Genomic DNA, 15,574 nt, shown 5'->3' on the forward strand with positions numbered 1-15,574 from the left:
GCTGGCTCCACTGGAATTATTCCAGATTTAAACTGGGGTAATTGAGATCAGGATCTGGCTCAGAGACTGTACATGGAGTTTTAATAGGCCTACATAATTTTATGACCAGTAATCACATTTGCAGACACTGTCTGCATGCTTTGAGAGAGGTAAGCAAATCTCAGACCACAGGGGTCAGTGAGGACTGTTTCTGTCCTGCATTCGGCACCGCTCACTTGGCTAGGGATATAATGGCTAAAGTATGCTCTGAAGCATCAAGAACTTGCCAGTGCCAGAGTGGATTGCCCTATGGTCTGACCCAGCATGATGAATCTTATATTCTGTATGTGAAAATGAATTACTGTAATGTACTTTATCATCTTTTTTCACAGTAAATCACTGAGGACCACTGCCTATACCACCAAACACCAGAATATCCTCTTACTAGAATGTCTAATTAATGAGGGGAGCCAGTTAGGAAGCGTTATAAAAAGAGGTTGGAACAGAAATTAACCATAGACCCAATATCCGTTACTAAGAAAAATACATTCAAGAGCCCTGATTTTGTGTCTTGCAGCTGCACAGCACTCCCACATATTACCAATGTCAAGCTGGCTCCAATACTGGAGACGCTGTGGAAAAGGAAATAATCAACACCATTTCAGTAGAGAAATAAATTGCCAAGTTGGTATTAAAATTTTAGTAATAAAACCAAATGCAAATGCTAATCTACTCTGCATTATTTAGAAAAGTCTGTTTTGGATCTAGAAAGGAATAATCTGCACAAAATTACAATGAATGGAGGTGTTTATCATCAAGAGGTCTTTGAAGAAGAAACAAGCAGAAGATTCTTATTAGAGTTTCCATTCATAAAAAGTTGATCACTCAACAAAAGGTGAACTGAGAAAAGATTTTGTAATTTCTTTTTAAAGAGTCTGGTCTAATAGTGTTATGAGAACATAATGCAGTGCCACATAGGGATGTCACCTCTGTGGCTTGTGAAGTGCAGAAAGCTATGCATATTTTCTACTAGATTAGGTCCTTTATGTTCTATAGACCTTAAAAAAAAGAGATTCTATTTCTTGATATTACTTGATGATATTAAGACACAATACAGAATGCATGCCTTTGCATACAGTAGCATTTGAAAATGAATACTTTTTAATCTGATATGATTCAATTTCTGGTTTTGTAGTGTTTGTCCCTCCTCCCAACTCCTTTTTGTTTAATTAAATAAAACTACTAATTTAATTACAAATTTTAAAATACACTAAAAAACCTGACCTATTTTCAGATCTGCTTAATTTCCTCAAATAATCAGCTTGATTTCAAAAGACTTTAAGTTGTTACAACACTAATGTTATGAGGAAGACAGAGTAAATGAATCTGTTTTTAATTTTATCTAAAAATCAACTCCCACCCTCAGAACCAACCGTGATGGAGCGTAGTGCTTCAGCACATGGGTACCTTTAAGTATGTGCATAATTGCATGGGCTTTAATAAGACTACTTATTTTCCCAAAGTAAAGCGCATACTTAAGTCCTTTATTGGCTTGGGACAAAAGAGAGTCCTATGATATATTCATAAAAACCTGTTTAGAAGACTGTTGAACTGTTCATCATCAAGAGAATAGTTGAATTCTTGCAGCATTCTGTGTAGGTCATCTACTGTTATATAGCCATCTTTATTTTTATCCAGTTTATAAAAGGCCTTGTTGAAATCTTGGAAGTAGTCCCTAAATTTATCCCTGAAAGAGAGCAGATGTTTGTTTTAGTTCTCCTGTTAAATATTAGAAAAAGATAAATACAAATATACAAAAATAAAAGGCAGAGTAAGAATCTCAGTTTACTTGCATTTGTTAACTTGGTATAATTTGTCCAAAGAGTAATACAAAAATTATTAGGATGTCTAATGTTCAAAAACCACTTTTAAATTTGTTCAAGCAATTTCAGAGCTAAAACCACCCAGATATATGTGTACAAATGACATTTGGATTTGTAAATCAATTAGTTAGATGGTTTAACTACCCGCTTTTGAACATTCAAAATTAAAGATACAAAATCTAGATCCCTCTTTGAAAGCCTGGCCCTAAAGAAGATATACAATGTTTAATATAGCTGTTATGACAATCAACTTCCAGCAAATTACCCTCTGCAATATTGGACTGATAAAACTTTAACAAGAACAGAAAGTCTTGCTGCTTAATTGGAATTATTATATCAGACCAAGAACTATACTATTTTAGGGACAGATCCAAAACTGACTGAAGTCAATGGAAAAACTCCCAGTGATTTCAATGGGCTTTGGATGAGTTCATTAGAGCTGCTATCACGTATTTAAAACATCATCTGATTCTTCACAGATTAATCAATTCAGATCCAAGACTCTTTTCTCCCAACTCCCATTTATTTTGTTACTTTCATCCCACAGAAGTTGGGGATCTTTTGAATACCTTTTGGTGCCCAGGCATCACCCCTCTCTTTCCCCTTTACTCTTAGTTAACACCAACCTGTCCATACTTTACTGCTGCCTCCACAACCTATCACTGAAACTCAATTGGCTGGAGGAGTCACTAAAGATTAATGCAAGGTTTAAAATGAAAGAGCATTATGGCCAGATGTAGATTATGAAACACCGATCAGGCATGTAGTGTCAGAATGTGACGGGCTCTTACATAGGTGCATGGATGGAGAGCACAAAGGGTCTTTCCCCCGCTTGCCTGACACATGTTAAGCGCCAGCCACAACTGCAGGCTGGATGGAGGAGGTGGGGGCATGGTCTACTTCTCCATACAGGCCTTCAAAGCAAGGTAGATGCATCAGGGAATCCTCTAGGCTGCTGTCATCTACTAATACGACCTGCACACCTTCAAGAGTGCTCAGTGAGGAATCCCTCCCCATGAGACAGTGTGGCTCCACACTGCCCACAATGAAACACTGTGCTTTCAATCTATCACAACAGCACCATTATTTTGGAATCCTTTACAGGGGTACGTTACATTCTGACCCATGCTGCTAAATGATAGCTCTTCATCACCACTATTATCTTCCACTTAAACCTTCAAAATGAAAGTAAAGGAAGATGTAAAATCAAACAGCTTTTGAGATTCATATTTTTAGAAAATTGAGGCATTCATCATTTCTTGGACTGAGTAATGGTTTCCAAGCAGTAATTATTCCACTTGCAGCAGTAAATATGTGCACTGAGTAAATGAGGATTTAAACTATGGATACAGCTATGCTGCCAAAAAATAATCCTGTCTTGCAAATGTTTTGTATTTCTCTTGAAGTGCTGGAGAGCTGCTGCTCAATGTCTGTTTCTAATTTGGGGTATTTGTTCCTGTGAGTTAAAACAAAACCAAAAAAATTATATATCCAGCATTATATTTTGAATGTTAAGATGCTCTGAGTCCTTGTCAGTTTTACTGTGTCGAATCACAGGGCACTAAAACTGCTACAAAGAATTTAGGGTGAAATTCACAACACTTTCAGAAAGCCTGAGTAAATGGGCTGTGTAAACTAGCCCAAGCCAGGCTTGGACAGATGGAAGGAATGCATTTCCCAACCCTCAGGGAGTGAGGGAAGGACCAGGACCATTGTATACCATCTGTGTTGGATTTTGTAGCCACTGGAACCACTAAATCCTGTAGCCACTGTATCTGGCTTCCCTCCACTTTCAAATGCCTTTATGCTGACCAACATGGTGGAATGGGCATGGTATCCAGCTCTGCTGCCCATGACCCTCTCATGAATGGGAACATTGGTGGTTCTGCTGGAACACTGCCTTCCATTGTGTCTACACACACAATGCTCTTCATTTTTAAAGCAATGATTCCAACTTGTGGCTCAAGAGACACTTACAGCCTTCCTATGTAAAACTTGAGGCGTCATGGGGTCTGGGTTCAACTCCTCTTGCACTGCTTGCTTTCAGACAGAGCAAACTGAATGTGAAGGACCAGTGGACATGCAGAGCAAACAGACTGGAATTGCTACCAGAGGATAACTCCCGGCAGTCAGGAAGTAGGCAAAGAAAGCGACAGAGAATAAGGACATGGTCAATGAAATTAACAGGTGTGAAACCCAAAGCTGATAAAAGGAAACACTTTTTCACACTGCTTGTGATTGAACTGTGGAACTCATTGCACACAGGGAGTCACTGAGGCCAAGAACATAACAAGATTCAAAAAGGGACTGGACATTTATATGGGTAACAAGAATATCCAGAGTTACAATAATTAATAACAAAAAATGTAGAAGGGGTATTAAACCTCATGCTTCAGGTCTTAGGCCAATCTCTAGCTATTAGCGATTGGGATAAAATTTAATGAGGGAGGGGCCGCTAACATCTTCCTCTGAAGCATCTAGACCCAGATCCACAAAGATATTTAGCTGCCAAAACTCTAGATTTAGTTTTAGACACCACTGCAACCCCCCAAATTGGTGTTTGGCTGCTGCCTGACCCTATGGACAGCTAAACTCGCTCAGCACCTAAAAGTTGGCAGTAAAGGTTCCCCAGGGGCCTACGTTTCTGCCTCTGGGCGTGCATACTGCTGCCTCATGCTAGGCATCTGGATGCCTATCTCCTGCCCAAGCTTCACAGCAATCCAAGAATTGGAGGAAAATAGATGAGATAACCAGAGGAGCACCTGTGGGCCCAAACGCACCGGTGATGTTAAACAACATCCTGCAGAGATACCTTTTTTGGATTTTGAGGGAATACCACAGGGGGAAACATTCCCTGTTCACCTGAACAGGGACTTGAACCGGTGTGCTCAGAGGCTGCCCGCCAGATCAGATCCCATTCAAAATCTGGCTAGAGGATGAAGTGATGAAGTGCACCTTTGATCTTGGTGGTTAGAGCATTCATGCAGCATGTGGGAGACCTAGGTTCAATACCCCTTCTGCCTAAAACAGAGAAAGGATTTAAACAGGGGTTCCCAGCACTAATCACAAGGCTATGAGATATTGCCCTCAGTCTCTCCTGTTGAAGCTGTACCACTGTGTATGAATAATTAAAGAGCCACTGGAGCAAGGGGTCTGGACTCTAAGTCTCCCACCACTTAGGAGTGTGTCTTAATTACAAGGCTATAGAGACATCTCTCATGACCCAGCAACTCTAAGTTTTATCCAAGGTGGAACAGCTTTAGCAGGAGATTGAGGGAGCCCCACACCAGAATATCCCATTGCTCAGTAGTTAGAGCACTTTCCTGAAAGATGGCAGGCATATCTCTGTTCACAGCCTTTCTCCACCTGGGAGAGGTGGGTCTCTCACAGCCCAGCTGAGTGCTCTAACCCACTGGGCTAAAAGTTATAAGGTGGGCGCACACACACACCCCCAGCCATTGTGTGCTTCTCACATGTCTTAGGCACCTAAGTCATCTGACTCCTGGCTGTGGATCACTAGCAAAGACAGGTGCCTCTCAGCAGCCTGGTCTAAAGCCCCAGTCTCCCTCGGAGGGGAGGGGTTTATGACACACCTCTCTTATCAGCATCTCCCACTGGCTAACTTAGGAGGATCCTTGCCTAGCATGCTGGCTTTTGTTGTTCACATTCACAGGCACTTACGTCTCCCCATTAATTGTATGGGGAACCTGGGCACCTAACTGAGGCTTTCTGGATCACAGTGTTGTTCCGGTGATTTTCTAGGTGCCTAGAAATTAGTCATTAAAATGCTCTGCATCGCAATGCCTAAGTCCCTTTGTGGATTTGGGCCCTAGTTCTGGCCACTGGTCCAGGCAGGATACTCGACTAGATAGATCTTGGGATTCCATCTAGTGTGGCAATTTCTATGAGAGGAGGACTAAATAATCACAGTGCAATGGCCTAATGTGTTTTCTAACACGAATAGTATTTTTGTGATAATATCACAAAATGAGATGATTCAGAACAATGCAAATATTGCAGTGTGTGTCCAAATATCACACCCCAATTACTTTGTGGCCCTCTATGACTTCAATCGCTGTCTTGGACCCACACTGCAGAGTTCCTGCTTGCAGCACAGGTCTCTTCACCATTAGTAGCATTTTTTATTATTTGTATTGCAATAGCATCTAGAGGCCAAAATCCCCTTGTGTGTGGCAAACATACAACAAAGAGACAGACCTTGACCAAAAGAGCTTGCAAGAGATAAGAGACTACAGTTGGACATGACAGAAGAACTCCAGGTAATAGTCAGACAGTCACGGGCAGTGTAATAAGTAGCGATTGCAGCATACCACCTGCCAAACCACCTCTGAGGCATATTATGTAGTCTTTCCACGTGTGGAACTTTCCCTGATACCAATGGGAGTTCCATTACCTCAGAGATCCACAAAGCAGGTAAGAGGTCTGCAATGCAGATCAGAGAGGAGGGGTTTGCCCTTAATTTTTAAATTCCTGCTTGGGCCACAGTAAAATATATTAAAAAGGGGCAGAAACCAATAGTTTAGCTAGCATTTTTCTCCTTTTATTCTGTTATGTTGTTGTTCACCTTCTGAGCAAAGAATGATTTCTCCCCCTTTGTCTGGAAGACAATGTGGCTTGTCTTGGTTTACTTTATTGTGAGTACATCCCCTTCACTGACGATGTGAGCAGGAGGTATTACTATTAATAATAATACTTCATTAGCAGAGATGAAAGTAACTTTCAGGACTTAAATCCTGAGTGGGCATGGCCTCATCTGGAAAAGGCGTGGCCTCAACCAGAAGAGGCGGGGCCTCTTAAGATTTAAAGGCCTTGGGGCACCGGCTGTGGCTGGAAGCCCCAGGGCCTTTAAATCAACCAGGGGCTCCCACCTGTAGAGGTGGCTCGGAGCCCCCGGGGCTCATGTGCAAATTAAAGGGCCCTTTATATCCCCGGAGCTCTGGGCCCTTTATATCCCTGCGGAGCTCTGGGCCCTTTATATCCCCATCGCAGCTCCAGCTTGGGGCTGTCTTAACTGACAAATAACTTACTTGATCTGCTTTTTAATCTCACTGACATGTAGGGCTTTAGTTTGCTGTTTCTGCTGCTCTTCCAACTCCAAACGTTTCTTTTGCTGATTACTGTAATGCTCCATTAAACTTGCATAATTGTCTTCCACAATATGTCTGCTTAGTCCAGCGTCAGCTGGTGCAAACGCTAACCCCAATTTCTGTAGAAATTCCTGGTGAGTAAGGTAGCCTTTTCCAACTGTATCATACCTTTTAAAAGAAATATTCTTTTAGAATGAAATATTCATATATTCATCACTGCAAGGCATTACCATTAATTTTTCAAAATGCCTAAGTCACTTAGCTGCTAAAGTCTCACTGATTTTCAGTCCTTTTAGATGCCATGCCATAAGTGTGTAAGAGTGGCTTTCAATGGGACTTGGGGTACATCTACACACTGCAAAAAACCTCCCACAACAGTGAGTCTCAGAGCCTGGGTCAACTGCCTCAGGCTCATGCCTCAGGACTAAAAATGGCAGTGCAGACATTCCTGCCCAGGCTAGAGCCTGGGCTGTAAAATCCAGAAAGCAGGGTGTGTCTCAGAGCCCAGGCTCCAGCCCAAGAGGTGAGAATGTTTACACTGCTATTTTTAGCCCTGTAGTGGGAGCCCTATGAGTGGGAGTGAGTTGACCCAGACTCTGAGACTTGCTGCCATAGGGCTTTTATTTCCAATGTAGACATATCCTTAGGCACTTGTGAAAATTCTACTCTAAGGACCAAGTTGACTAAAATATTCTTTATCTCGTGGTACCTTATTTTTAGATGCCTGAATTGAGATACAGGTAGGCTGACTTTCAAGAGGTGCTGACCACTGATTTCAATAGGAGTTGTGACACTTCTAAAAATCAGGCCCTAAATATCAAGTTGGGCACTCAAAATAGAGGTACTCAAAATTAGAGGCCAGTCTTAAAACTCTGAGCCTAACTGTATTAAAACTGTTTATGCCTTTTTGGATAGAGACCTTGCCATAGGTATGCTCTGTGCAACCCCTTACTTCTCCAGTGCACCGATGCAGGGAAAGACCTAATCTAGGCTTAGCTGTTATTCCAATTCCTTTATTCTACATACAGTCACAGAAGGTAAATAAAAGATTTTATGTCCTATAAATGCGTGATGGTTGGGAATGAAGTTGTGCAGCAGATGACTGAATGGAAGGGACATATTGTAGTGTAGCATGACATCCATAAGGAATAAGAATAGAAAGTAAAATGTAATGAAGTAGAAAATAGTTCAGAGATGAATCAGTGCTAGGAAATAAACCATACAGTTAATGCAGTTTGAAACCAAGACACTATACACCTGAGTCTTATTCCATAGAGAGTCTGTGTTTTTAAAGACTTATAATGAAGGTGGATTTTATACAATGTCACGTGCATCTGACATTCTTCTCCTGTTTCAGACCCAATTTATAGTACTACTACTCTCAGCTGACATAGGTTAGTGTTTTTTCCCCCCTTCACAACAAATTACTTGTCTATAAAAACGTATCATGGTATTACTCACAATTTTTACACAGCATGAAACAATCTCACTTTTCTTTGTTATGTGTTTGCTATATATCATATTTCTTTCCAGTGAATCATTTTTATTTAAGTTGAAAATTTTGTGAGTGAATTTAGTCTCATGAAAAGAAGCAGCTGATAGCAATGACTTCAGATAGACCTGTGGTGTAGACAAGCTTCCTTCAAAAGCTCTGCCAATGCACTTCCAGGCTGATCTGGAACACTCCTGCTGTTCCAGTCCTAAGCCTCTCTGCAACTGACTGCCAACTAAGGAGAACTGGCGGGAATCTGTGTATATAAATAAGGTCCTAGCAGAAAACCAAATTTACTTCACCTGCAATACAAGTGATCATCAGAGTTGAAAGGGTAGCTCAATTAAAGGGGACCGGCAATTCCATTAAATCCAATAGAAGTTAGACTCACTGACTTCACTGAGAACTGATTAGGCATTTACCTTATTGTGACAGTGATCTTACTGTGATAAAAAGCCATATTTTGGAACACGGCATCATGGTGAGCTGATATCAACATAATAAAATAAGTCTCCCTTAGAAAGTAAACAATTGTAATTCACTGTCCTCAATAAGATTCCTATGTCAGGTTAAACAGATACGTTGTTGCTGAAGAACTAATATTTAGAGCCACCTTACCTTGCCCAAAGCTTTTCAAATTCTTTTGGGGTGATTGGAATGGCAAATCTGAATAAGACAGCTCTCAAATCCTCTGGCTGCACAATGCCATTGCCTTCGCTATCAAACTCACGGAAAGTCTAGAATTTAAGAAACTTTTAATAACAAGAGCCGACAGGCTTTATAAAATACTTGGTCTCTTTATATGCATCAGGAATAATAGGAATTAGGGAAGAATGAAAAAACATGTGAAGATGAATTCCATTTTTAACGAGTTTTGGGGCCTGATTATCAGCCTTCATTGTGTGCCTGGATCTCTTGGTGAAGTAACACATATCTGTGCTGGCGATGTGTTCTGCGTATGAAACTTGTATCACTTGTGTATGCTAGGATTTGAGCATTAAAAGTGTGCATACAGGTGTGGGTATGCATGAACCTTTATGCATAAAGCTGGAAGGTACAGACTGAAAATCCACACTGAGGTGTCCAATTCTACAGATGCTGGCTCCAGCTTGTTGTGCCATAAACTAATATGAAGTATTTTTTAGTTGCTCATCTTGCAAATTTTAAGAAGCAGCAGTATGGACTCATTTACTGAAATTTTATAACAATGTAATGAAATAACAAAGTTTACTCTCCCGGGTAGTCCCTTCCTCAATACACAACTACCTGCCCTCCACTATCCTCAGCATATACAATAATTGGTTTAGATACATGACATTTTAATTATTTAGTTTTTATTAAGATTGTTTATACGTTTCTCTTTATATAATTATTGGTATTTTGGTACAGACTAATTGCCTTAATGAGGACTGTATTGCGAGTGCAATTTTCTGTGTGTATGTACGGTGCCTAGCACAATGGATACCGTAATCCATGACTGGGGCCTCTCGATACTATTACAATACATATATTTAGTAATAAATAATAATAAATCACAATAGTAATATAAAGAAAATTTTAGAAACAATTCTAACAGAAACTACTAAATAATTAAATATTTAAAAATCAGATACTCCAGCAGTTTAGTTTAATACATATAATAGGTTTGTATCATTAATGAGCTGTTTTATAAATGCCGTTTTGAATATTTGTATAATCTGAAAATCAACACTGCATAATGTTCTAAAATCCATTCCTGCAGCTTATTTATTTAATGAAAATGTTTTTCTTACCCTTGCTAGGTCATGCCATCTGGTCTGTGCTTTGATAACAAGATGGTAATGAGCCTGATCACAAGCTAGTTCTGCATCCGTTATTGTCTGTTTTGGTCTCAGAAAGAAAAATAAAATAATAACTAACTGTGTTTTACATTTAATGGAATCTTTAATCTCTCACAAGTTTATGGAGGTTTTCTTTGTTTTAGTTTCTAAGAAACCCTTGAAGACTGTTATTTCACAACTGTGTAAACTTAATTCTTTAAATACTGCCTTATTTCCCCAGCTGCAAGTTAGGGAAGACATCTTAAATTTTTGTAATTCCCTGTTTATTTTCAGATCAATGTTGTTCAACTTGCCTACAGACTTAATAGCAAACATGGATCATTTATCCAGCTCGAAGGAAATGTTAACTATCTTAGAAAGAAAAACAATTTAGTAACATATCACAAGACCTGGAGTGACTCCAATAAAAGTATTCCTGATTTACTTCAGTAATTAGATCAGAACCTGGCCCACTGAATCTACAAAGTTGGTAGCTTTAGAGAGACAGACTTATATAACGTTCTACTCCACATCACTGGTAACTGGATTTCCATTATGCGAAACTACTGACCAATGATATAAAGAGTTAACTGGAAAGTTTCAATGTATTTTCACCTCATCTCCAAAGAGGCTGTGTCAACAGTTAGACTTTTTATTACTGGCATTTTAAAATAGTAATATCATATGATACATGTTGATACCCAGTTGCTGGAGGAAAGTGTTATTGCTCTCCATTGCTAATCAATAATTGTTGCTACTTTGTTGAAAACGAGAGCATCTTCTAGCTACCACTCAACATATTCCAGTGCTGACATGAAATGAAAGGGAAACATTAATTTGTCATGAGTTCTACTGTTACTAGAATCCCAATAATGATCCCTAGAATCCCTCTTCCCTTTTCAAATGGTGTCTTTGATTTTCCCAGTTGTACAATTAAGAAAAAAGTGGCAGATAAATATTAGTAATGTCATAACCATCAGTAACTCCATAGCAGACAAATTAAAACTGGGAAATAAGCCTATGTGCATATCATATCTTTGAAATCCAGAACAGATCTGATTTGCTGATCAGAAGATTTTTTGGTTCTGCTCTGTCTTGTCATTACTTTTATTAATTTATCTCTGTTTGTGTAGTTAAACTGAGGATGGATTCTTTTCACACTGAATACTTAGAAGGAATCTTAAGTGCCTGATAATTATTTATTTTTAAACATAAAGCCAAATTTTTAAAATGACAAATCTTTGAGACATACAGTATTACTTTTGAGACAGGAAAAGAAAAAGCCATCTTCCTGATGCTGCTGAAGCTCCCCTATTGTCCTTGTACTCTGTTGCAAAACAGCTTGTTTACTTAGCTAAAGTGCCATAACTGATCTATTCCATTTACAATGCTTTGGCAGTATAAAAAGGCTGGCACGCCATGGCATTCTCCAAGTGGACTTTTACTGCCCATCCCCTCAAGCAGTTCCTGGTATACAGGTAGAGGTGTGAACAGCATTCAAACTATGATGGTTGCCCAGAGGCCAAATAGTGACCCATTTCAGGTACTGTTAAGTTGGGGCAGCCCCTAGCCTGCTCTAATGTATACTGAGGAACCATACTGGCCCCTGGAACAGCACAGAATTTGGGGAGCAAAAAAAAGTTTTTGGCCCCTTCTAGGCTGTCTCTCCTATTCTGGGATGCACAAAAGATGCAGCTCAGAATCTGGCCTCTAACCTCCAGGGTAACTGGACACTAAGGCTCAGTTCAGCAAGAAACTTATGTATGTTCTTAACTTTAAGCATGTCAGGAGTCCCATGGACAATTCATGTTAAGGACATGCTTAGGTTCCTTACTGAATTGGGTCCTAAATCACCGAGAACTTTATAGAACTTAACCAACCCCAGATGTCAGGAACATATGAATATACTGATTTTTTTCAATACTATTTAATAGGAGCTTGCATACTACATTTTCTCAAATAGTAATAATTATCAATGGTTTCCTGTCAAACAAGGAAAATATAACTAGTGGAGTTCTGCAAGGGTCTATCCTGGGCCTAGTACTATTAAAAATTTTCATTAATGACTTGGGCAGTTCATTTATAAATTTTGCGTATGACATCAAGCAGGGAGAGGTTGCAAGCACTTTGGAGGACAGGATTAGAGTTCAAAATGACCTTGATAAATTGGAGAATGGGACTGAAATTAACAAGATAAAATTTAATAAAAACAAGTGTAAAGTACTGTACTTAGGAAGGAAAAATCAAATGCACAATTATAAAATGGGGAATAACCAGTTAGGTAGTAGTACTGCAGAAAAAGATCAGAGGATTATAGTGAATCACAAATGAATATGAGTCAACAGTGTGATCCAGGTACAAAAAAGGCTAATAGCATTCTTGGGTATATTAACCAAAGTGTCATATGTAAGGCAGAGGAGGCAATTGTTCCACTCTACTTAGCACTGGGAGGTCGCATCTGGAGTACTGGCTCCAGTTTTGGGTGCCACACTTTCAAAAAGATATAGACAAATGGGAGAAAATCTGAAGGACAGCAACCAAAATGATAAAGATTTAGAAAACCTGACCTATGAGGAAAGGTTAAAAAAATGGGTATATTTCATTTTGCGAAAAGAAGACTTGCATGGGGGGACCAGATAACAATCTTGAAATATGTTAAGAGCTGCTATAAAGAGGACAGTGATCAATTGTTCTCCATTCTTACTGAAGGTCGGACAAGAAATAATTAACTTTATCTGCAGCAAAGGACATTTAGGTTAGATATTAGGAAAAACTTTCTAACTATATGGATATTTAAGAACTAGAATAGATTCCCAAGAGAGACTGTGGAATCCCCATTATTTTTAAGAACAGGTTACACAAACATTAAACAAACTGTTTTAAAGAAAAGGTTACTCAAATGCCTGTCAGGGATGGTCGAGGTATATTTGGCCCTGCCTCAGCACATAAGGAGAACTCCAGCCCTACATTTCTGTTATTTTAACTTCTAAAAATGATTACGATCAGTATACATACTATAACATTGCTGTCCTTCTTACTTGTGAGATGGATTCAGCCAAGGATGTGCCTCTCTTGTTTCTTGGATCTGGAACAGTTGAAGGAATTCCTGGTAATTTAATGTAGAGTTCAGGTTCATGCCCAATAAACCAAGTAGGCGTGAGTACTCCTTATCTGTAAGGAGGAACACAAAACTCTCCAGGAGGTGTCGAAAATCAAGCATGTTGATGATACCATCATGGTTACTATCTGTTTTACGGAAGGCAGAGTAGGTGTCCTAACAAAGAATATTTAACTGAATGTCAATGCTTGAACTTTCAGATAAAACACATTAGTTACAATTTCAAAATACAAACACTGAATATTCATTATGGATTTATTTTAACAACAGGCAAAATATGGTAAGGCAGTTTGATGGTATATAACACCTCCTCACAAGACTCTACATTGTCAACCTCCTTCACATATAAAGTTAATGTAAAATATTCTATCATTGCCCCTAAATGAACTGAAGTCCTATTCCCCCTCATTACAGACAAGTACTGAACTAATGCAAAACCACTTGGGAGCCAATCTGCAAGCCCTCTACACATATGGCGAATTGGATCCCAGCTCCCAATCAACTCTATAATGAAAAAACACCTTATTTCTTTTTTTTTTGTCACACACTTTGATGAAACCATTATGAGATGAGACCTTTCAAAAATGAATGTTCCTCCAGAACTGTTTCCCTCTGTTAAAATGGGTAAAATATATCAGAGTGAATTTAAAAGTGATAAGTTTTCAGAAATTATTATTATAGAAAAGACAGTTACCTTTCTGTTACTGGTGTTTGAGATGTGTTACTCACATCTATTCCATAATAGGCATGCGTGCTCGCCACATGCACCGGTGCCGGAAGTTTTTCCCCTAACAGTACCCGTAGGGGAGCATACCTAGCGACCCCTGGAGTGGTGCCTCTATGGTGCATATAAGGGGCGCTGTGCACATCCCCAACCCTCAGTTCCTTCTTGCCAGACAACTCCGATAGAGGGGCAGGAGGGCGGGATGTGGAATAGACATGAGCAACACATCTCGAAGAACACCAGTTACAGAAAAGGTAACTGTCTTTTCTTCTTCAAGTGATTGCTCATGTGTATCCCACAATAGGTGATTCCAAGCTATATCTGTTGGAGGTGGGTAGGAGTTCACAGACTCTTGCGATGGATCACAACCCTGCTGAACCAGCGTTTTCCCGGGTCTGGGAGACGATTGCATAATGCGAGGTGAACGCGTGAACAGAAGACCATGTGGCAGCCCTGCAAATGTCCTTAATGGGGACATGGGCTAAAAAGGCAGCCAACGAGGCCTGCGTCCTAGTCAAGTGTGCTCTCACAATAGATGGCAAAGAGACTCCCGCCAGGTCGTAACAGGTACAGATGCACGAGGTGATCCAGTTGGACAGTTGCTGAGTGGAGATTGACTGACCCCTCATGCGTTTGGCCGAGGCGATGAACAGCTACGAAGACCTCCTGAATGACTTAGTCCACTCCAGGTGAAAGGCCAGAGCTTTGAACTCCTTCCTGTCATGCTCCTGGAGGGAGTCCTCGAATTTGGTTAGAGAGCCCCACAAATTGAACTCATACTGATCCAGGAGAGACTATTGGTTCACCACCGTTAACTGGAAACTCGAGGATGAATAAACTTTTCTCCCAAATAAATCCAGCCTCCTTGAGTCTTTATTTTTCAGAGTAGGGGCTGGTTGGCCCTGCCTCTCCCTGTGGTTGATCAACTCAATCACAAGGGAGTTGGAGGTAGGGTGGGTGTACAGGTATTCATGCCCCTTGGTGGGCACAAAGTACTTCCATTCTGCCCTCTTAGAGATGGGGGCCAAGGAAGCTGGGGTTTGCCATAAGGCATTTGAAATTTTTGCCACCCCTTCATGGAGTGGGAGGGCCACCCTCTCCGGTGCCGAGGCCAGAAGAATGTTGAAGAGGGAGTCCGATGGTTCCTCCATCTTCTCGGCCTTAAGACTGAGGCTTGATGCCACCCTTTTCAATAGTTTCTGGTGGGCCTTAGAGTCCTCCTGTGGAACAGAGAGAGGAGGGGCTGTAATCGCCTCATCAGGGGAGGATGAAGATGCAGGTGTGGTACTCTGCGTACCCACTGGTACCGGAGATCTCACCACTTGGTCACCCTCCGGGCGCGGAACCAAAGATGTATGCCCCACTGACTCCTTTCTGGGAGGCTGGGAAAGAGAGGTCGACGGTCTCTCCGAGGTTCCAGCCACCAAGCAAGCCCCCAATGGGGGCTGTGTCAGCGGCCACGGGGCCCATT

At 40.5% G+C, this 15,574-nt stretch overlaps 1 protein-coding gene across 2 annotated transcripts in view; it reads right to left on the minus strand.

The window, feature by feature from the left end:
• EFCAB6 (EF-hand calcium binding domain 6) overlaps nt 1-15,574 on the minus strand; it is a 173,909-nt gene that overhangs the window by 45,392 nt on the left and 112,943 nt on the right. For both annotated transcript variants that reach the window (XM_075070341.1, XM_032762501.2), the window contains 5 exons: nt 13,300-13,535; nt 10,235-10,331; nt 9,081-9,199; nt 6,911-7,138; nt 1,571-1,726 (listed from right to left, as the gene is read on the minus strand). In XM_075070341.1, the coding sequence (XP_074926442.1) occupies nt 1,571-1,726; nt 6,911-7,138; nt 9,081-9,199; nt 10,235-10,331; nt 13,300-13,535 (836 nt within the window). The remainder of the gene's footprint in view (nt 1-1,570; nt 1,727-6,910; nt 7,139-9,080; nt 9,200-10,234; nt 10,332-13,299; nt 13,536-15,574) is intronic.

This window comes from Chelonoidis abingdonii, chromosome 1 (assembly GCF_003597395.2).
Source record: "Chelonoidis abingdonii isolate Lonesome George chromosome 1, CheloAbing_2.0, whole genome shotgun sequence".
Taxonomy (NCBI): Eukaryota; Metazoa; Chordata; order Testudines; family Testudinidae; genus Chelonoidis; species Chelonoidis abingdonii.